This window comes from Marmota flaviventris, chromosome 18 (genome assembly GCF_047511675.1).
Source record: "Marmota flaviventris isolate mMarFla1 chromosome 18, mMarFla1.hap1, whole genome shotgun sequence".
Lineage (NCBI taxonomy): Eukaryota > Metazoa > Chordata > Mammalia > Rodentia > Sciuridae > Marmota > Marmota flaviventris.
The window spans coordinates 53,493,786-53,517,547 of NC_092515.1; the positions used below are offsets into that span (position 1 = coordinate 53,493,786).

General features: G+C 39.7%; 1 protein-coding gene across 6 annotated transcripts in view; it reads left to right on the forward strand.

The window, feature by feature from the left end:
- The window catches only part of Cntnap4 (contactin associated protein family member 4), a 243,533-nt gene extending 221,089 nt beyond the window's left edge, over nucleotides 1-22,444 (forward strand). For 5 of the 6 annotated variants that reach the window (XM_027933142.2, XM_027933147.2, XM_027933146.2 and 2 more), the window contains 3 exons: nucleotides 17,392-17,610; nucleotides 17,932-18,003; nucleotides 22,251-22,444. In XM_027933142.2, coding sequence (XP_027788943.2) covers nucleotides 17,392-17,610; nucleotides 17,932-18,003; nucleotides 22,251-22,444 — 485 coding nt within the window. The remainder of the gene's footprint in view (nucleotides 1-17,391; nucleotides 17,611-17,931; nucleotides 18,004-22,250) is intronic. The other variant, XM_027933144.2, reaches the window with a different exon arrangement.
- Nucleotides 22,445-23,762: the final 1,318 nt, after the last annotated feature.

The following is a 23,762-nucleotide window of genomic DNA, read 5'->3' on the forward strand; positions in this document are numbered from 1 at the left end:
TTTTTTTTTTTTTTTTTTTTTTTTTTTTTTTAATTTTTTATTGTTGGCTGTTCAAAACATTACATAGTTCTTGATATATCATATTTCACAATTTGATTCAAGTGGGTTATGAGCTCCCATTTTTACCCCATATACAGATTGCAGAATCACGTCAGTTACACATCCATTGATTTACATATTGCCATACTAGTGTCTGTTGTATTCTGCTGTCTTTCCTATCCTCTACTATCCCCCCTCCCCTCCCCTCCCCTCCCCTCCCCTCTTCTCTCTCTGCCCCCTTTACTGACATTCGTTTGTCCCCCTTGTATTATTTTTCCCCTTCCCCTCACTTCCTCTTGTATGTACTTTTGTATACCTCTGAGGGTCTCCTTCCATTTCCATGCATTTTCCCTTCTCTCTCCCTTTCCCTCCCACCTCTCATCCCTGTTTAATGTTAATCTTCTTCTCATGCTCTTCGACCCTACTCTGTTCTTAGCTACTCTCCTTATATCAAAGAAGACATTAGACATTTGTTTTTTAGGGATTGGCTAGCTTCACTTAGCATAATCTGCTCTAATGCCATCCATTTCCCTGTAAATTCTATGATTTTGTCATTTTTTAATGCAGAGTAATACTCCATTGTGTATAAATGCCACATTTTTTTTATCCATTCATCCATTGAAGGGCATCTAGGTTGGTTCCACAGTCTAGCTATTGTGAATTGTGCTGCTATGAACATCGATGTAGCAGTGTCCCTGTAGCATGCTCTTTTTAGGTCTTTAGGGAATAGACCGAGAAGGGGAATAGCTGGGTCAAATGGTGGCTCCATTCCCAGCTTTCCAAGAAATCTCCATACTGCTTTCCAAATTGGCTGCACCAATTTGCAGTCCCACCAGCAATGTACAAGTGTACCCTTTTCCCCACATCCTCGCCAGCACTTGTTGTTGTTTGACTTCATAATGGCTGCCAATCTAACTGGAGTGAGATGGTATCTTAGGGTGGTTTTGATTTGCATTTCTCTGACTGCTAGAGATGGTGAGCATTTTTTCATGTACTTGTTGATTGACTGTATGTCCTCCTCTGAGAAGTGTCTGTTCAGGTCCTTGGCCCATTTGTTGATTGGGTTGTTTGTTCTCTTATTGTCTAATTTTTTGAGCTCTTTGTATACTCTGGATATTAGGGCTCTATCTGAGGTGTGAGGAGTAAAGATTTGTTCCCAGGATGTAGGCTCTCTATTTACCTCTCTTATTGTATCTTTTGCTGAGAAAAAACTTTTTAGTTTGAGTAAGTCCCATTTGTTGATTCTAGTTATTAACTTTTGTGCTATGGGTGTCCTATTGAGGAATTTGGAGCCCGACCCCACCGACTGTAGATCGTAGCCAACTTTCTCTTCTATCAGACGGCGCGTCTCTGATTTGATATCAAGCTCCTTGATCCATTTTGAATTAACTTTTGTGCATGGCGAGAGAAAGGGATTCAGTTTCATTTTGTTGCATATGGATTTCCAGTTTTCCCAGCACCATTTGTTGAAGATGCTATCCTTCCTCCATTGCATGCTTTTAGCCCCTTTATCAAATATAAGATAGTTGTAGTTTTGTGGATTGGTTTCTGTGTCCTCTATTCTGTACCATTGGTCCACCCGCCTGTTTTGGTACCAGTACCATGCTGTTTTTGTTACTATTGCTCTGTAATATAGTTTGAAGTCTGGTATCGCTATACCGCCTGATTCACACTTCCTGCTTAGCATTGTTTTTGCTATTCTGGGTCTTTTATTTTTCCATATGAATTTCATGATTGCTTTCTCTATTTCTACAAGAAATGCCGTTGGGATTTTGATTGGCATTGCATTAAACCTATAGAGAACTTTTGGTAATATCGCCATTTTGATGATGTTAGTTCTGCCTATCCATGAACAGGGTATATTTTTCCATCTTCTAAGATCTTCTTCTATTTCTCTCTTTAGGGTTCTGTAGTTTTCATTGTATAAGTCTTTCACCTCTTTTGTTAGGTTGATTCCCAAGTATTTTATTTTTTTTGAAGATATTGTGAATGGAGTGGTTGTCCTCATTTCCATTTCAGAGGATTTGTCGCTGATATACAGGAATGCCTTTGATTTATGCGTGTTGATTTTATATCCTGCCACTTCGCTGAATTCATTTATTAGCTCTAATAGTTTCTTTGTAGACCCTTTTGGGTCTGCTAGGTATAGAATCATGTCATCTGCAAATAGTGATAATTTAAGTTCTTCTTTTCCTATTTTGATGCCTTTAATTTCTTTCGTCTGTCTAATTGCTCCGGCCAGTGTTTCGAGAACTATGTTGAACAGAAGTGGTGAGAGAGGGCATCCCTGTCTTGTTCCAGATTTTAGAGGGAATGCCTTCAATTTTTCTCCATTCAGAATGATGCTAGCCTGAGGCTTAGCATAGATTGCTTTTACAATATTGAGGTATGTTCCTGTTATCCCTAGTTTTTCTAGAGTTTTGAACATAAAGGGATGCTGTACTTTGTCGAATGCTTTTTCCGCATCTATCGAGATGATCATATGGTTCTTATTTTTAAGTCTATTGATGTGGTGAATAACATTTATTGATTTCCTTATATTGAACCAGCCTTGCATCCCAGGGATGAATCCTACTTGATCATGGTGCACAATTTTTTTGATGTGCCTTTGTATCCGAGTGGCCAGAATTTTATTGAGGATTTTTGCATCTAGGTTCATTAGAGATATTGGTCTGTAGTTTTCTTTCTTTGAAGTGTCTTTGTCTGGTTTAGGTATCAGGGTGATGTTGGCCTCGTAGAATGAATTTGGAAGTTCTCCCTCTTTTTCTATTTCCCGAAGTAGCTTGAAAAGTATTGGTATTAGTTCCTCTTTAAAGGTTTTGTAAAACTCTGCTGTATACCCATCCGGTCCTGGGCTTTTCTTAGTTGGTAGTCTTTTGATGGTTTCTTCTATTTCCTCAATTGATATTGGTCTGTTTAGGTTGTCTATATCCTCCTGACTCAATCTGGGCAGATCATATGACTTAAGAAATTTATCTATGCCTTCACTATCTTCTAATTTATTGGAGTATAAGGATTCAAAATAATTTTTGATTATCTTCTGTATTTCTGAAGTGTCTGTTGTGATATTGCCTCTTTCATCCCGTATGTTAGTGATTTGAGATCTCTCTCTTCTTCTCTTCGCTAGCATGGCTAAGGGTCTGTCGATTTTGTTTATTTTTTCAAAGAACCAACTTTTAGTTTTGTCAATTTTTTCAATTGTTTCTTTTGTTTCGATTTCATTGATTTCAGCTCTGATTTTAATTATTTCTTGCCTTCTACTTCTTTTGCTGTTGTTTTGCTCTTCTTTTCCTAGGATTTTGAGATGAAGTATGAGATCATTTATTTGTTGGTTTTTTCTTTTTTTAAGGAATGAACTCCAAGCAATGAATTTTCCTCTTAGAACTGCTTTCAATGTGTCCCATAGATTCCGATATGTTGTGTCTGTGTTTTCATTAATCTCTAAGAATTTTTTAATTTCCTCCTTGATGTCTTCTATAACCCATTGATCATTCAGTAACCTATTGTTCATTCTCCAAGTGATATATTCTTTTTCCTTCCTTCTTTTATCGTTGATTTTCAGTTCCATTCCATTATGATCAGATAGGATGCATGGTATTATCTCTACTCCTTTGTATTGTCTAAGAGTTTCCCTGTGACATAATATATGATCTATTTTTGAGAAGGATCCATGTGCTGCTGAGAAAAAAGTGTAACTGTTTGATGTTGGGTGGTATATTCTATATATGTCAATTAAATCTAGGTTATTAATTGTGTTATTGAGTTCTATAGTTTCCTTATTCAACTTTTGTTTGGAAGATCTGTCCAGTGGTGAGAGAGGTGTGTTGAAGTCTCCCATGATTATTGTATGGTGGTCTATTAGACTCTTGAACTTGAGAAGAGTTTGTTTGATGAACATAGCTGCACCATTGTTTGGGGCATATATATTTATGATTGTTATGTCTTGTTGGTGTATGGTTCCCTTGAGCAGTATGTAGTGTCCCTCTTTATCCCTTTTGATTAACTTTGGCTTAAAATCTATTTTATTTGATATGAGTATGGATACTCCTGCTTGTTTCCGAAGTCCATATGAGTGATATGATTTTTCCCAACCTTTCACCTTCAGCCTATGTATGTCTTTTCCTATCAAATGCGTCTCCTGTAGGCAGCATATTGTTGGGTCTTGTTTTGTGATCCATTCTACTAGCCTGTGTCTCTTAATTGGTGAGTTTAAGCCATTAACATTTAGGGTTATTATTGAGATATGGGTTGTTCTTCCAGCCATATTTGTTTATTTATGTTACTAAACATGGTTTGTTTTCCACTTTGATTATTTTCCCCCCTTTAGTGTCCTACCTCCCACTGTTGGTTTTCATTGTTATTTTCCATTTCCTCTTCCTGTAATGTTTTGCCAAGGATGTTTTGAAGAGATGGTTTTCTAGCTGCAAATTCTTTTAACTTTTGTTTATCGTGGAAGGTTTTAATTTCATCTTCCATCCTGAAGCTTAATTTCGCTGGAAACACAATTCTTGGTTGGAACCCATTTTCTTTCAGTGTTTGAAATATGTTATTCCAGGATCTTCTAGCTTTCAGAGTCTGTGTTGAAAGATCAGCTGTTATCCTGATTGGCTTACCCCTAAATGTGATCTGCTTCCTTTCTCTTGTAGCTTTTAAAATTCTCTCCTTGTTCTGTATGTTGGGCATCTTCATTATAATGTGTCTAGGTGTGGGTCTCTTATGATTTTGCACATTCGGCGTCCTGTAGGCTTCTAGGATTTGGGGTTCTGTCTCATTCTTCAAATCTGGGAAGTTTTCTCGAATTATTTCATTGAATAGATTGCTCATTCCTTTGGTTTGAAACTCTGTTCCTTCCTGTATCCCAATGACTCTTAAATTTGGTCTCTTGATGTTATCCCATATTTCTTGGATGTTCTGCTCATGGTTTCTTAACAGTCTTGCTGAGCTGTCTATGTTCTTTTCAAGTTGATATACTTTATCTTCATTGTCTGATGTTCTGTCTTCTAAGTGTTCTACTCTGCTGGTAGTATTCTCAATTGAGTTTTTAAGTTGGCTTATTGCTTCCTGCATTTCTAGGATTTCTGTTTGTTTGTTTTTTATAATCTCTATTTCCCTGTATAGTTGATCTTTTGCTTCTTGGATTTGTTTATGTAATTCATTGTTGAAGTGATCTTTCATTGTCTGATTTTGTTGTCTGATGTCTTCCTTGAGACTCCAGATCATCTGAAGCATGTATATCCTGAATTCTTTATCTGACATTCCATCAGCTGCAGCTATTACCTCTTCTAAAGTTGAGTTGACCTGCAATGCTTGTGGTCCTTTCTTTCCTTGTCTCTTCATACTGTTCGCGTTCCTTTCTTCTTGGTGAAACTGTTGTGCTATTGAATTTTCCCCCTATATATTTATATTGGTCTTGTATAGTTGCAAAGTCTCCCTCGCAGGCACGGGCGGCGGCTCTGCCCCTCCGCCAATTGGGGCAATGTGCCTACCACGCCGGCAGGCCGCTGGGCCTGCTCTGCCAGTCGGTAGCAGGTCCGCCGTCCTTGCAGGCGCGGGCGGCGGCTCTGTCCCTCTGCGGGCCGCTAGGCTTGTTCTGTCGGTGGTCGCAGTTCTGCCTACTTTGCAGGCGCAGGCAGCGGCACTGCCCCTCTGCAGGCCTCTGGGGCTGTACTGCCAGTGGGTCGCAGGTCCGCCTACTTTGCAGGCGTGTGGGGGGGGGGGCGGCTCTACCCTTCCTCAGGCCACTGGGCCTGTTCTGTCTCTCGGTTGCAGGTCTGACCTGTTCTGATGGTGGTCTCAGTTCCGACTACCTTGCAGGCGCGGGGGGGAGGGGGGGGCTCTGCCTCCCAGCAGGCCGCTGCTCCTCTTCTGCCGGTGGGTCGCAGGCCCGCCTACCTTGCAGGAGTGATTGGAAGCTCTGTCCCGCCCTGGGCCACTGGGCCTTTTCTGCCGGTGGTCACCCTTCCCCTACCTGGCAGGCGAGGGGGGTGGGGGGCGGCTCTGCCCCTCAGCAGGCTGTTGGGCCTGCTCTGTCTTTGGTCCCAGTTCCCTCTACTATGCCGGCGCAGGGGGAGGGGGCGGCTCAGCCTCTCAGCAGGCGACTGCTCCTCTTCTGCCGGTGGGTCGCAGGCCCGCCTACCTTGCAGGAGTGATTGGAAGCTCTGTCCCGCCCTGGGCCACTGGGCCTTTTCTGTCGGTGGTCACCCTTCCCCTACCTGGCAGGCGAGGGGGGTGGGGGGCGGCTCTGCCCCTCAGCAGGCCGCTGGGCCTGCTCTGTCTTCGGTCCCAGTTCCCTCTACTATGCCGGCGCAGGGGGAGGGGGCGGCTCAGCCTCTCAGCAGGCGACTGCTCCTCTTCTGCCGGTGGGTCGCAGGCCCGCCTACCTTGCAGGAGTGATTGGAAGCTCTGTCCCGCCCTGGGCCACTGGGCCTTTTCTGTCGGTGGTCACCCTTCCCCTACCTGGCAGGCGAGGGGGGTGGGGGGCGGCTCTGCCCCTCAGCAGGCTGCTGGGCCTGCTCTGTCTTTGGTCCCAGTTCCCTCTACTATGCCGGCGCAGGGGGAGGGGGCGGCTCAGCCTCTCAGCAGGCGACTGCTCCTCTTCTGCCGGTGGGTCGCAGGCCCGCCTACCTTGCAGGAGTGATTGGAAGCTCTGTCCCGCCCTGGGCCACTGGGCCTTTTCTGTCGGTGGTCACCCTTCCCCTACCTGGCAGGCGAGGGGGGTGGGGGGCGGCTCTGCCCCTCAGCAGGCCGCTGGGCCTGCTCTGTCTTCGGTCCCAGTTCCCTCTACTATGCCGGCGCAGGGGGAGGGGGCGGCTCAGCCTCTCAGCAGGCGACTGCTCCTCTTCTGCCGGTGGGTCGCAGGCCCGCCTACCTTGCAGGAGTGATTGGAAGCTCTGTCCCGCCCTGGGCCACTGGGCCTTTTCTGTCGGTGGTCACCCTTCCCCTACCTGGCAGGCGAGGGGGGTGGGGGGCGGCTCTGCCCCTCAGCAGGCTGCTGGGCCTGCTCTGTCTTTGGTCCCAGTTCCCTCTGTTTCTTTTTTTTTAACTGGTTCTTTTTAGTTATACTTGACAGAAGAATCCACTTTCACATAATTATACAAGCATGGAATATATCTTGTTCTAATTCAGTCCCAAATAACTCTTCTTCCCCTTTCTTCACCACACCTCCTGCTCCCTTCTCTCTATTAATCTTTCTGCCATTTACCCATAGTTACTTTTTTAAATTAATTTCTTTTGGATATCCATGATGTTGAGATTTACTGGGGTGTATTTCAAATATCTATATAGGAAAATTATCTCAGATTCAATCTACTATCTTTCCTTTCCACATTCCCCTATTTCTTTCATTTCTTTTATCTACTCCACTGAACTTCTATTCTCCACTCCCCCCCCAACACACACACCTGTTATTGTGGGTTAGCTTCCACATATCAGAGAAAATGTTGGACCTTTGGTTTTGGGTATTGGCTTTTTCCATTCAACATGATAGTCTCCAGGTCCATCTATTTACCAGCAAATAACATAAAGTCATTCCTTTTAATGGCTGAATAATATTCCATCATGTACATATAGCACATTTTCTTTATCCATTCATCTGTCAAGGTCACCTAGGTTGGATGCATAGCTTGGCTGTTGTGAATTGAGCTGCTATAAACATTGATGTGTTTGCATCACTGTAGTATGCTGATTTAAAATCCTTTGGATTGTATACTGAGGAGTGGGATAACTGGGTCAAATGGTGGTTCCATCCATAGTTTTTTGAGGAATATCCATACTGCTTTCTAGAGGGTTGCACTAGTTTGCAGTCCCCCTAACTATAGTTGCGTGTACTCTTTCTCCCACATCCTTGCCAACATTTGTTGGTACTTGTATTGTTGATTATTGCCATTCTGACTGGAGTGAGATGACATACATTTTCAACAAAAGACTTAAAGATATGTCCATTCACTGCTTTTAATAGATAGAAACCCCAAAATAAAAGAAAATACTTGTCTTCTCTTGAGTTTCCCTAGTACTCATTTCTTAAACTTAGGAAGAAGTGTGGGCATAATTTTGGGCATAACTTGTAAACATTATTGGCAGATTTCAAATGAGGTGGATGAATTTAATAAAACAATCTCTAATGGTGGTGTGATAATATGGTGTTTCATCAGCTTTTGCTACTGTGCCCAAGAACAATTTTAGAGGAGGAACAGTTTATGTGGGGCCCATTTTTCTGAGGTCTCAGTTGGTAGATGGCTGACTCTATTGCTTTGGGTCTGAGGTGACGCAAAATATCATGCAGAGAGAGACTGCTCCCTTCACTGGGGACAAAATATAAACCCAAAGGCATGCCCGCTCCTCCAGGGGACCTTACCTGCCTATAGTTACCACCCAGTTAATCCCAATCAGGGGATTAAGTCACTGACTGGGTTCAGGCTCTCATAACCCAATCACTTCACCTCTAAGCTTTCTTGCCTTGTCTCACACGTGAGCGTTTGAAGGACACCTAATGTGTAAACCATAATAGAAGGCAACTGTTTCTAACTCCCTATTGCACTTAAAATATAGAAGGACTCACCAGGTGCAGTGGCACATGCCTATGATCCCAGCAGCTCAGGAGCCTGAGGCAGGAAGATTGCAAGTTCAAAGCTAGCCTCAGGGACTGGGGTTATGGCTCAGTGGTAGATCACTTGCCTAATATGTTTGCAGTACTGGGTTTGATTCTCAGCACCACATAAAAAAATAAATAAAAAAGTTAAAAAAAAAAGAAGAAGAAAGCCAGCCCCGGCAACTTAGTGAGGGCGTAAGCAACTCAGTGAGACCCTGTCCCTAAATGAAATACAAAAAATGGCTGGGGATGTGAATCAGTGGTTGAGTGCCCCTGCATTCAATCCCCAGTCCCCCCAATCCCCTGCAAAAATAGGGCTCAATGACTTTGGTCATAGTAGTGTATTGATGGTCCCAAGCTGTGGTTGGAAGATCAAGGGTTTACCTGAGCAGCTCACCTCAGGTGAGTCCATTATCAGGTGACTACATTTATTTTTTCACATTCAGAGATCCCTGTAAAATTAAGCTCTGAGTTATGTGCCTGGATAATCTTAAACTTTAGAGTAGTTGTATGATTTATTTAAATAAAAGATGGTCGATGGTTTCACTCTTTCCGAGTGATGGCTTTTACATATTCGATGTGAGGCTGAAGAGCCAAGAGGTAACACAGATTCCTGCAGTTGAGATTTGGGCCAGATGTCAACAGAGTGTACAGGTAGCAAGGAACGCCTGTCTACCAACGTCCTCTGAAAAGCTTTAAGAGCACCTTCCAGTGAACGGGAATCCTTTATATAAGACTTACTTTAATACCTAGAGCGGAAGAAAAAAGGTGACCTAGATAACGGAAGGAGGCTGATTTTGTAAATATATTGTGAAATGACTCCCAGGATAATGGGCTAGTTATTTTAAAAGCAAATTTTAAAAGAGGAGAAAAACAAATTGATCTTAAAATCTTTTAAAAATTTATCAGATCCATTGCTTTTTAATTTTTTAAAAAATAAAACGGTCATAGATTATCTCAAATGTATAGTGTGACTTCATCCTTGTGAAGACTTAGGTAGATTGCAAAGGGTCATTCATAGCATTAGACTGGCCGTAGTTAGAAACTTTCAAGATACCTTTTTTTTCCTATCATGATAGTTGAATATAGATCAGAATGGACATTTCCCAAACCCAAAGAACATTCACGATGCCAAAAGAAACATATTACTTGATTTTAATTACAGAGCAAATGATAAGGTGAAAATCGTGATTTTTGTCACAAGGCACATGTAATCTGGAGCACGTGGTCCTTCTGGGGTAAGGTGACAGTTGTAGCCTCTAATGATGGTATCCCCTTCCTTGTTCTCACTTGGCAGTCAAGCATACTAAAACATGAATTCTGCTTACATTTCAACAAATACCAATGATAAAAGCAAAAGTCATTAATCCCAAATAGTCTATTTTCAGGTGCCAAATCTTGAAACCTGCATGCAATGATAAAAGAAGAATTATTTCTAAAATACAGAGGAGAAAAAGATAGGGCTAAGTAAAAAATAAAGCCACCATGAGGCACTTATGCTAATGTGGAAATGAATTTATTAAGGACTAGATGTGGATAGAAGAGAGAGGCTGGGGTTAAGAAGTGGATAACAAAGCTTTGTTTGAGATGGAGAGCGGGACTGTAGCAAGCAGGTACTTGATGATTCAGTGTGATAATAATCTCAGGATGAGTCAGAGTGAGAAGTCTGAAATTTGAGTTCTGCCTGATGTCGTCTGTTCAGTGTAATGGAGTCATAGAGATGATTTTCGTGTTGTCATAGCACAATTTGATATTGTTACCAAAAAAATTACCTACTGCTTCATATCTGCTAGTCATGTTTATTAACAGTGATTGGAGTGAAAAAAAATGTTGTTCTAGTTCAAACTCATGGATAGATCTAAGTCCTGATAGACGGAGAAGAGGCAATTCCTTGCAATCTCATCTTCCTTGTGCAAAGGCAATGAGCCAGATGTCATTTCTTTATTAAGTACATTCTTCATAATGTCATAAGTTCCAATGTCAAAGTGAGTGATTTGTCTGCGAGTTCCCTTAAGGTACATGTTTATAGGAAAATTCTATAAAAACATTTCTCTAAGATGGAGTTGACCAAAGGAAATAGGCAAGTATAAATTGTTTGGTTAATTCCTGAGGCTTTTATTGGGTCACAGGTCTACCACATGAAAAAAAAAAAATCCCAATTAAGATAATTACATAATCTTAAAGTTGCATAAAACCTCTTATGGGAAAATGTGCCCATGTTTGAAATAATGATATCATTTAACCCATTGTAAAAATGACTATTCAAAGGCTGAGCAAAGTTCAAAGTTGCTGTTTGTTACTTTTTATGTCCAATTTACAGTCGTGCACAAACACAGTAGCTTGTTGGTGTTTGACAGTGGCAATGGGGAAAACCAGGTCTCATCAAACCAATGGGGTGGATAGTCCTCCATAATTAACGGGCTGTGTTACACTTGCCTTTTGTATCTGAAATGATCGTAAAATTAAGTTCTGAGTTTTGTTCAGGGGTTGATTTTTATGTGAGAAGAGTTTACTAAAAGCCCGAGGACTGTTCTCGCTGGTTCTGAGCAGTAGCTGTGGTATACTCAGAAGCGATGACCCATTGGGATCATTTATCTCTTCAGAGCTTGCAGAGCCAGGAAATGCACTCCGATTTCTGCAGTGGCGATTTAGGCCAGATGTAAATAAAGTGTGTGGTCTGAGGGAAGAGAATGTCTCCTCCTTCTCCCCAGGAGAGCTTTAGGAACACTCTTCAATCTCAAGGATATTTTAAGAACAACCGGCTTCAAAGCCAAGGGGGTCTATAAAAAAGTTTAATTAGATTTCTTAAGGTCACTGTGATTGGGCACATATCTTGTCAAATGATACTTAAGATGAGACAGATTGTGCTGAGAGCAAAAGAGAAGTTCAGGTGAGAGTGATAGCTACCTGTAAATAACTTGTGTATTAATTAGGTTTTCAAGTTCATATAGCAGAGCAGTGCGTTTGGCAGGCGAATAAATATCTTTTTATGATGAACTTCTCCATTATCTACATAGCATTTGTTGCATGCTTTGCCATTTTTTCCCCCACTAACTCTTTTCTTGTGGAGTCTTGGTGTAATTGTATACAAGGAAATAGAGCACAGCTTGGTTCTAGCCTTGGCTCTTCCTTTGATTCATTGCACCATTTTCTGGAAAGTCTTCCTTATCTTTATCTTTATGGATTAAAGATATTGAAATTCTTTTTAAAGATGGTCCCTTTTCATAGGTTTGACATTTTCAATGACTTATATTTGTTTTCAGAGTTTTTATATTTAATTTTTTTTGGGTTATGGGAGTCCCTAGAAATTTTATAAAGCACTGCTTGTAATTGTTCTTACACTTACTGTCATATCTTTCCAGAAACAGTTCTTGCTCTGTGATAGAAAGGCACTCCATCAAACTCTAATTTCTTGGTACTCCATTTTTCATGTGGACCTTTTGCTAAAAGTTTTCCTTTTTACACAAATGGAAATCATTTCCTTTGTTGGCCTAGACAATTGAGGCTTATTTTTTAATAGGCAGGACCATCCAAGAATCGAAGTCAGTTAAGAAGTTTATAACCAGAAATATCCAAAACACAGTGGTCTTATCAGGATTGCTGGAGAGAAACATTTATCTCTAATTCCTTCCTCTACCTTCTTTTTTCTAGCCCTATTCACAGTGTTGGCATTTCAGGAATCAGATAACAGGAAAGATGTATATTTTTGCTTATTGGCTTTGTTAGCATAATGATCAAAGCAGATAGATGATGCTCTATATTTCTTTTTTTTAATTATTTTTATTTATTCTTAAGTTTTAGGTGGACACAATAGCTTTATTTTACATTTATGTGGTGCTGAGGATCGAACCCAGTGCCTCCTGCATGCTAGGCAAGCGGTCTACCACTGGGCCACAACTCCAGCCCCGATGCTCTATATTTCTAGGGTCAGCCTTGCTTTTGAGCAACTTAGGGATATAGCTATTTATTTTGTTGGATTCAGTTCTGGGAAGATAGTGGCTAAGTCCCTTGCAGTTTTCCTCCACTGTCAGTACTATTTCCACCCACTGATGGCCTCAACACCAGGAGTCATGGTCTCCAGCCCAACAGGAAGGATGAATCTAGAGAGTGCCGGTGAGACAGCTGTCCTGGGTCTCCCTACTTTCTGGGTTGGAGTGTCTGGGGACCAGCCTAGAGAAATCTCAGGGAGAGAATTTGACTTGTGTGGGTCCTGGGGAATGCTTGCTTTACAGAGATCCCTGGGTCCCTTGGTAAAAGATCAGCATCAGAAAACACGGATTTGCCAGTTTTCTCAGTTTCCCACAGAGCTGAGGATGAGCTGAGATTGGGTCAGGTCCTTTCCATTCCAGTATTGGGTGAGGAGAAAAGACTCCAAGGTGCTCTGAAGCCACTGTGTTGCAGTTCCAGGGCCACAGGCCACTACATTGTTCTCTGTGTGTAATGGTAATTTGAATTGTCAACCTGATTGGATTAAGAGAAGCCCATGATTAAGAGGCTTATAGGTGTGTCAATGAGGGTATATTTAGGAGTGATTGGCAGGTGGGATAGCCAATTGAAATGGAGACCCTCCCTAAGCATGGGCAGCACCATCCAATAGCATGAGGGCTTGGATGGAATAAAAGTTGGAAGAGCAAGGAAGAAGCAGCAGATACTAGCTTAATTCTTCTTGAATGAGTTCTTGATTGCTGCTGGGATCATCTGAGGATATTGGACTCATGCTATTTCACTCTTCCAAAGTGGACTCTTTCAGTGATTCTCCAGAAAACTTCAGTCTCAGACTAAGGTAGCACCTTGATCCCTCTTGTTCTGGGGCTGCAGCCTCTTGGATGGTGCAGCTACTGGCTCTTTCAGCTCTCCAGCCTGCAGACAGCCATTGTGGACCATCCAGCTTCTGGTCGCATAAGCCAACCTAATAAATCCCCTTTTTATAATTGTACTTCCTGTTGATTCTGTTCCTCTAGAGAAGCCTGACTAATACACTGTATTTCAGCCAAATAATGCAGGAAGTTACTGAACACCAGCAAGTAAATTTAGAACAAAACTTTGTACTTAAACAAATTGAACATCAACAAAAGAGGAGGAAAAAGCAAAGCAACCAGAAAGAATCCATATAAGAGTAGAGCTGTTCGAGGAGACCATGCCAGCATGAATGGAATGTAGTAAGAGCAAGTGAAGAAAATTGTAGCAAAGCAACAGAAAGAATCAGAGGAACTAAAAAAAAAATATATGATTTCCCCCCCAAACTAAAACATTCAACTGGAAAGAATGATCTTTATGATCAATAAGTAAAAAGCATTTGACCCACACAGAAAGAAGCCCTAAATGATAGAAATCAGGATGGGAAATAAAGTACAAATGTACAAAGGAGACTTCATGTAAACAAATGTCACTCTAGACAGATCAAAAGGGGAGAGAAAATAATTGTTGCTTGCACAGTCTATGAAATGTTCTAGGCTCAATAAAAACTGTGGGTACAGAGTGAAGGAGCTCACCATGTTCTCTACAGAACAGTGAGAACAAACTCTCACCTAGGAACCATCCAATAAACATGACAAAATCATGAGGAATCTTACAAATTTTGAAAAAGAAAGAATAGAGACAGAAGGTATGGTAGTAATATCCATAGAGGACCAGGTAAATAGGACTGTGAAAAGAGTCCTCCCTAAAATAAACACACTGAAAAATAACCTAATCCATCAAGATAATTTCCTCTTCCAGGTTCCCTCCATCACTTGGGCCAGTTTATTTTCTTCACAGTATTATCGCTCTTGGAAATTCTCATTGCATTTCTGTTTCTATGCTTATTATCTGTCCTCTCTCCTAAAATGCAAGACACCTGAATTGCAGGGAATTTGTTTCCTGTCTTTAGCTCTGAAAATAGTAAACACTAGCTCACTGTCAAGTTTTAAATTTTAAGTTTCAAGTTTTAAAGGTTTAGGTTTTTGCATGATAATTTCTAAGTGGGGAAGGTGCATTTGGTTTGGAAATATGATGTTTCAAAATATGCCTCATGCCAGATTTTTTAAGGGATATGAATTTGACTCTTCCATTTTTTTTCAGCTCAAAAGGTAAGATTATTTTAAAAGCCTCTAGAAATGTTATTCAACATTTGAACCTTGTAGAAGAAATGGGGAAAATGCTATACTGATTATGTTACTATTATATTTCTTTTTTTAAAATTTTTCATTAAGTTTAAAAAAAATCTCCCCAAACAAGAATGCTGTCATTCTCTAGAATATATGTAAATTTGAATGTGCAGTTGTTCTCTCACGTTGATGGGGTGTTGGTTTCAGGACCCTGTGAACATCAGGATCCACAGATACTCAATTGCCTTTGTAGACAGTGGCACAGTGTTTGCATATGACCTATGTACGTCGCCTATGTACTTGAAATCATCTCTATGTTACTTATGGTACCTAACACAGTGTAAATGCTATGTAGACATTCATTATACTATATTGTTTGGGGAATAATGCACAATAATGGTCTGTGCTTGTTTAATACAGACACTGTTTTTTAAACAAATATTTTTGATCTGAGGCTGGTCAAATCTGTGGATGTGGAACCCACAGGAACAGAGGGTGGACTGTGTACCCAATCAAATGAGCAGCTTCTGTGGTAGTGGACTATTAAACAGCATAGATGGTGCATATCGAGGGCCAATCACATGCTTCAAAAGCTCCCAGTCGTGTGTGTATGTGTGTGTGTGTGGGGGGGGGCAGAGTAACAGTCCCTCAGGGTTATCCTTATTTAGGGAGACAGGAAAGCTGTAGTGGTTGCAGGCAGGGGTGTCAGACATGGCCCCCAGAACTAGAACACCTGGGCCTGAATACCTGTGTTCTGAGTCTGTTCATGCAACAGCAATACATATATCACTGCTTCTTCTGTCTTTGTTACAAGAGCTAGATACCTGAAGCCTTTCCACAACTGGTGTTGAGATTTCCCAGGTTAATGAACACACATTTTTCAGTATGCCTAATTAAGAAGGATAAGGCAAACTCTCTGGAAATGATTAAAGCCCCCACAGGAAAGAGATGCAATTGCTCTAATCTTATGTTTCCTTTTTACAGAGAATGACTCTCATAATACCAAACATTCCATCAGTATTTTTGTCATTAGGTATAAGATGTGAATAAAAATGGTTTTTCTTCAAAAACCTTGTTATAATAAGAAAAGAGAGGTTCAATCTGAGTTAAGTTTCCCAGGGTCATTTATAAACTATCATCAATCCCAGAGGCTTGGGAGGTTGAGGCAGGAGGATTGTGAGTTTGAAACCGGTCTCAGCAAATTAGTGAGGCCCTAAGCAACTCAATAAGACCCCGTCTCTAAATAAAATATAAGAAAGGGCTAGGGATGTGGCTCAGTGGTTAAGTGCCCCTATGTTCAATCCCTAGTACCAGAAAAAAACAACAAAACAAAACAAAACAAAAACCTAGCATCAAGCCAAAAAGAAACCCAAAACAAAATGAAGATAGACACTGTGGAAGATACAAGCTCAGAGAAGGAATTAATATTGCAACCATAAAGAGTATCATAAACCAAAAAATCTATGGTTTGGTTCCCACAGTCCTGGAGTCCAGCACCTAGTGCCAGTGACTATAGATTAGTCAAATTGTTAACATTCTGGATCCAAGTGTCACATCTGTATGATCAGAATATAATACTCATGTGGCTACTATAAAATTGAAATAATAACATAATAGAAAATCCCTTAGAACAGTGCCCAGCACATAATATGTACCTAATAAATACTTAATATCTATTGTATTATTATTTTTTTTAAAGAAAGACAAAATGCAAATTTTGTCTGTGTCCACATATGTGCAGGGTAAGGGAGAGTAACCCTGCTGTTTTGTGATCTTTTTGGATGGATGAATGCATGGTAGTCTGATAATATTAGAATTTTTTAAAGTCTGCAATAAATTCCCTTTGTTTAGATTTTATGCTTGCAAAACAACTGGTACGTATATGACATATTCTTAGCTGTAAAATTATGAATTGATATTCTGGCATTTAAGCCAATTTCTGTTCTAGAGCAGTCCAATGCTTTCTTTAATGTGGGAGGAGGGCTTATCTGTGGAGGGCACAAATGTATTTCTAAGTAACAGACTTTCATTAAAACATAAAGCACAATGAGGTATGAATGTTTTCAGGGCTGCACCTAATTAAGGAGACATCCCAGTCACTTGGAGGATGGCCTCTACCACATAATAGTATCAGTCCCCTGGCATGTTTGGGTGGGATCTGCAAGTATCTAACTGGACCACATTGGCAGGCGGAGCAGCTGGTAAGGGTATTCCCAGGGCCAGTGTTCTTACTAGCTTCTGTTATTACCATGGGTTAAATCTCAAAAGCTGAAGAGAAGTCATTTCTAAATCCAGGACACCTCTCGGCACTGACTACAAGCCCTCTCATAAATACATTTTAATGATCTGTTTTTAAATTTGAAATATTATGACCTCTCATTAGTTCATAACCTGACCTCTTCTTCTTAGGGAGCCTTTAATCATTTCCAGAGAATTTGCTGGATCATTCTCAATTAGCTAGACTTACAAATGGTTTTTATTAACCTAGGAAGTCTCCACAGTAGTTGTAGAAAGACTTAACAGACCTAATGCTTTTATTAAAGATAGAGGACAAAGAAATTTTGGTAGCTGTATATTTAATGCTATTTCATTAAACCTCTGGAATATTCATTTTCTGTGTCATTGCCCATTTTCACTTTTCATTATTGTTAATATCCCGGTGTATCTTTGGCATTACAGAACACAGTGATGTGGACCAGGAGACGGCACTGGCTGGTGCCCAGGGCTTCATGGGCTGTCTCTCTGCAGTGCAGCTCAGCCATGTGGCCCCTCTGAAGGCTGCTCTGCACCCCAGCCACCCAGCCCCTGTCACCATTACAGGGCATGTGACCGAGTCCAGCTGTGTGGCCCCTGCTGGCACTGACGCCACATCAAGGGAAAGGACCCATTCACTTGCAGGTGAATTAAGACTTTCCCCCTACCCTGTTACAAGCCCAGCTTGTCCATGGGTTTTGAAAACTTCTGATTTTATTGTTTTGCTATATTTTCAAGACGGGTTTCTAGAAAGGGCTTCTTTTGTTTAATGTTCAGTTCTCTGTCACATTTCTTTTGTATATTCTTATTTGTTGCAGTTGACATTGTTTAAATTAAAAATTCACATGGATGCCACAGTCCCTTCTAGCATTCTGACCTAGTTTAACACATTAACGTACATTTTCAAACTTTGTTTCTTTGACTTAGCAATATGACCCCTGTCCCTTTTGTGTGCTTTAACTGCAGATCATTCTGGAACAAAGGATGACAGAGAACCCCTCACTAATGCAATCAAAAGTGACTCTGCAGTAATTGGAGGTAATGGGACATGTGGATGAGCTCTTCCTTGGTTCTTTTTTTTTAATATTTATTTTTTAGTTTTAGGTGGACACAATATCTTTATTCTACATTTATGTGGTGCTGAGGATTGAACCTAGTGCATGCTAGGCAAGCACTCTACCACTGGGCCACAACCCCAGCCCCTTCCTTGGTTCTTACTGTCATTACTAATAATGGTAACTATGTAGACGCTCTCTATGAATAATCTACACCCATCACTTAGGATGTCAGGAAGGCAATGGGATGGGCCCTGTTTGTGCTGGATTGTCTTTTAGAATCTTCCTAAAAACTTGGCTTCCTTGGAAACTTTCAGTATAAATAATTGACAATTTCACTGAAGCATCACACTCAAAGAGCAGTTGCAAAATGGTAATAATGAATGTTATTGAGCTTGAAAATGGCCAACTGCAAGCCCTCAGGGATTCTTAATATATCTGAGAGTATCTTTTTTCTTTGGGTTTTTAGATATATCACTGTTTCCACCAAGGTTCATGTAGAAAGTAGGAAAACCAACATTAGAAGCACATATCTAGTGTTGCCTTCATGCTTGATAGAAGGGCTGTTTGCATGATGGAGATGCTCCTATTGATGAAGATTACACCCAGTTGTATTTTAATCACATACTAGCTTGATGGACTAGAAGTGATTAGTAATTTTAAATTAGAGAATTAACAGAAAAACTCTTAAAGTATATCTCCCTGGTAAAGTGACAGCATATTCTCTGAGATATAATTTATTCAGAACTAACTCCAAAAATAAACCTTTTTTCTTCTTGATTAATGCTCTTAAGAATATTATTAATCAGATTATTGAAATGTTAAGTAATTTAGCTTTTCTCCGCAGTCTGAATGTGATATGGACATACAAAAGTAAATATGCTATTGCATAGCCACATGATGTGATTATTCTTATATTTTAGCAACTCACTGGGCTTTACTAATACTTAATCCACTTGGATCTATTTTTACACCCCTAGCTATCTAGACTTGAATTTTCTTATAGTAGTTAGGATTTTATTTAAAAGCAAAAATACTGGTCAAGTATTTCTGACCATTGCTACTTCTATTACTTTTTCTCTTTCTAAACTTAATGATGTATAAATTAAAGATACATAGAGTAGAATTCCCATTTGATCACATGAAAAGCCCCCCCAAAATTTTTTAGTAGTAGTTAGAATAATTTGTAGTTAATAGTTATAATAGTATGTCTGAGAGTAGTATATTTTACAATAAAAAACTCACTTAAAGCTATAAGATTTATCATGTGCTAATATTTAAAAATAGGATTCCTCACCAAGAAAATTATCTCAGTCTCATGATAGCACTCTTTCCATGCATTTATTTAGTATAGATATACCATGACCGAAATAAGTATAGGGCACGGTAGAGTCAAGCCAATGTTAGAACAAGTGCTCAATCTTTAGACTATTATTGTTGCTTTGGGCAAAGGTCATTTATAAGAATTACAGAGTTAAGGAAGAAATGTGCTATAATTCATTGTACTGTCATCCAACAGCAAAAATAAATTACATTTCACCTGTGAAATTCTTACTTAGCTCATATGCATATGGCAGAGAGAGATAATATAGAAGGGTTGTCCTTCGGGGGTTCTCCAGAGTCCATGAAACCAGCTCTCAACTTTGCAGGGACAGGGACTGAGCTACAGAAATAGAGCAGCTGGTAGTGGCCATCTAAGCTCAAAGGCCTCATCTGGACCGTGTGTAATTTATCTGCTAAATCACAGTGTATCCTCCTCCAGGGTGTTATTCCATCTGTACCATTGCCGTACAATTTTTGCCCATTGTCTATTATCATAAATTGCAACCACTGTGTAACTACAGTTATCCACTTAAGCATTTTCTAAACTGGCTAATTCCCCTGTGTTCTACATCCTACATGATCCTTCTCTTCATTTAACAAACAAACAAAAAAACAAGGGTGGGTAGTAGTAAAAGATGGGAGAATAAGACATCTAAGGTAGTAACCCAGATGCTGTGGGATGTTTGGCCAGGCTACCTAGATGTGGATAGACAAGCTTTAGACAGACAGAAAGCTACGATTCCTCATGAGAACAGTCCCATACAGATCTTTGGATGCAACATCATAGAACACAGCAGTCGGCTGAATTTTATACAGAATATTTTGTTTAATTATTATTTTTTAATTTCATTTAGTATAACAGGTGAGATCAAGGTTTTTCTTGGGCGCAATAAGGCCTGACATAAAACTTACTCCAGATTAAAGGAGATAAAACATTTCAGAAATCATCCCTGATTTGACTGGCTGGATGCCCCATCTGGGCCAATGTAATAGTGACATTTACTCTATAATTGTAGTGGGCTGCTTTCTGTAACACATTCCATTGAAATTATTCAAATCTCTCTCCTTAAGTCAGAGGCTTTTAAATCAGACACAGATTTGTAGCAATTCCATTAACTGTTTTCCTGAGACATAAACTATGAATAACAAATGGATATTTTGATTAAAATTATTCTTTACTAATATAATTAGTAATAACAAAAGTAGTCATACCCATTAGTAAGCTATTCAGATTTCATGTACCTAAGTCTGTTATCCCATTGGTATTATATTAATTGCAACCTTTCTCAGGTGAGGTTGACCTAGCCAAAAATTGGCTTGCCAATATTGTGATCTACCATAGAGAATCTGGTTAGTAAGTAATGTGCTTTGGAGTCTATTGTGACTGATAAGAACCTTTGCATCTCTGAGTTAAATCTATTCCAGTTGTATAGTATACATCTACTTTATATTTGAATGGAATCTTAATTTTGCAATTTGAGATTCTATAGGCATTGCTATTTTCATATACTTATTTTTGTCTGAAAACCTGCATTAGTTGATACTTCCACTGATCTCATCAGAAAAGCCTTTAGATATGAAGGAACTATGAAACTCATGGTGATTGATGAGTTTTCTAAATTCTGTTTTATTTATTTTTTTAATTGCAAGTGTGAATTTTATCATTAACAATGCATACTGTGAGTTGTCTTTCTGGAAGTGACAGATGAACTTCATTTTGGAGAAAATTTCCACCAGTTATCCATACCTGAACAACCAGAGTTTGCCTGTTAGTTATTCTTTAAATAAAAGTGGTGTTACATGCAGCACAGAGAGGCTTGTTCAGATCACAGCTCAGGCCTCCACATGGTGTGGTGTTTTCCTGGAGACAGCCCGTTATCCTCAGAGTACCCCTGGAGAGCATTGTATAGATTTCCCATTTCAACACACAAAATGTTAAAAAGACTTGTAGTCAAGGGATGAGATTCAGTACACTGAGCAGCATTTACTGCTTCACCTAAAGCATTCTTATACATATCTGGCTTTTGATTGGCAGCGTGAGATCTTCTACATAATAAATTCAATGACTATTATTATGCTTGAGTATCCATGCCTTCATTTGCACTAAGTACCAGGGATTCGATCTAGTTTCATTTTATACCATCAGTGGAAATTTCAGCACTGTGAAAATGGCATCTCAGAATAATCCTAAGATTGCCTTTTTACCTTTTGGGTCCCTCCCCCCAAGTATATTAAGGACTCCCCCTGCCACCTCAGGGTTCATAGGACTACAGAGGATTATAAGACTCATCTCTGAGGACTACAGACCTAATGCAAAGCCAGGTTGATAACTACAAGCATAGTGAAAAATCATAGTGCTTAAATTTTTTGCTTAGAACAAGAAGTTTCAAACAAGATTCCTTAAATGGAAGTGATTGAAATGTATCCTTATATTCAAATCTGTGTTTATTAGGATTATTCATATACATAATCTACTCCTATTATTCAACAGTATAACTTCATCCTTACACATTTAATTATAAAAACTTTAGACTCTTTTTCTACTTACTATTATTTTGTAATTTTAGAACAATTAAAACCTGTCCATAGGAAGTGGCCACACGGTATAAGAGTTATCTAGGTTACACTTTGTGTTAAATACTAATGCACTAAGTGAATCCAAGATGATGTGCATTTGGAAATGGAGGTGAACCCACAAGGTTGGCAGAACTCAGAAGTAAACTCAATATATTGTGATACTGCTGGAATCAGAAATACCCGAAGTTTTCTTATTTCCAATTTATATAAGTAGAAGCTTGATTTAAGCAGGAAATAATTTTTCTGAGGACTTATTAAGTAATGAAGTCAACCCAGTTTCTCTCCTGACAAAAATTCTGACTTTATGTTTCTCTTCTCCTCTCTTTCTAGGTTTGATAGCGGTTGTGATCTTTATCTTGCTTTGCATCACTGCTATAGCCATTCGCATTTATCAGCAGAAAAGGTTATACAAAAGAAACGAGGCAAAAAGGTCAGAGAACGTAGAGAGTGCTGAGGCCGTTTTGAAAAGTGAGCTTAACATACAAAATGCAGTCAATGAAAATCAGAAAGAGTACTTCTTCTGATTGATGGGCAGCTGCCATCTCATGATAATTAGGACAGTCTGTTCCAATACCAAGGGGCTCTCCATGGACAAGAACTGTTCTTACACTGAATGTACAGGCGATGGATCTGCAGCACTACCCTCTTGCCATGTCCAGGCTCTGGATGGCTCCAGGGGACCTCCTCCAGCGACAAGCTTCTCGTAGCCATCATCCTATGTAGCGAGGACCTAGATCTTGCTGTTAATTTTCAAACGTTCTGATATGATCTAAAACAAGCTTATCTTGCTTCGTGACTACGGTTTTTCAATGTGAAACTGTAGCCCTGGTCTCCTTAACTCTGTAATACATAAGTTTCATTAGAGGTTACAAAGAAAATCGGACTGTGATGACCTTGCTTTATTTGAGAACATGCTGCGTTTGCTTTTGTCTCCCTGTGGTGTTGTTCCTAGACCTGGAAATGCTTCTAAGATCCTCTTTGGCTGGTGTTTGCATCTGCAGTGGCCAAAAGTATATAAAGCCCCTTTGCCTTTCTCTGTGTTACATCCAATACATCGATAGTCCTGAAAAATGTTTTATTGTTCTTTGCTTGTCCATATGGCTCTTTTTCTATTTGACGCAATGATTTTGAATACATTCAGTTTTGAGTGTCAGACTTTAATGCTGAACATACAATTCATATGTAAAAAGACTCAAAGAACAGTGGTTGTCAGAATGTGGTGTGTTACCTTTAGAAGTTTTCGATTTAATTTGTTGTCATTGTTTAATGGTGACAGTAGTTAAGACCCCGATAAATTCCGATCTCCCAAAGAATGTAAACTGTTTTCAATGAAACTTGTTGATATAAAAAAATTATTAGCACAGCAAAAAAAGTATTTTTTAATTACAACTGTAATACCTCGAAGGAAATATACTACTGAGAATATTTTCCCCAAACCTTATATCCGTTTTTTTTTTGTACGTTTATCTTTGTGTTTTTCTAAAGTTTATCACCAGTGTTTCTTTGATCTCCCATGAATATATTCCATAAAATATTATTAGAGAAAAGAGAAATCGAAGCCTAGTGCTACATTCTCCTTTCTAACACATACAACCCTTTGGGCGTAAATTTTGCTGTGTGCTGACCTCCTGTACACAGTTTTTGCCATTTGAGCTGTGACTGTGCCCCCTTTTTCTGCACAAGCAGTAGACTAATAAAAGAATGTTCACTGTAAGCAGGGAGAGTGTGTTGAATGATCAACGCTAAACTGTCATTATAGTCACTTCTTATGCAGGGTGACAGTTAACTTCTCAACAAGAATCCATATAACCCACTGACTAGACCATTCTGATAAGAGCGTAT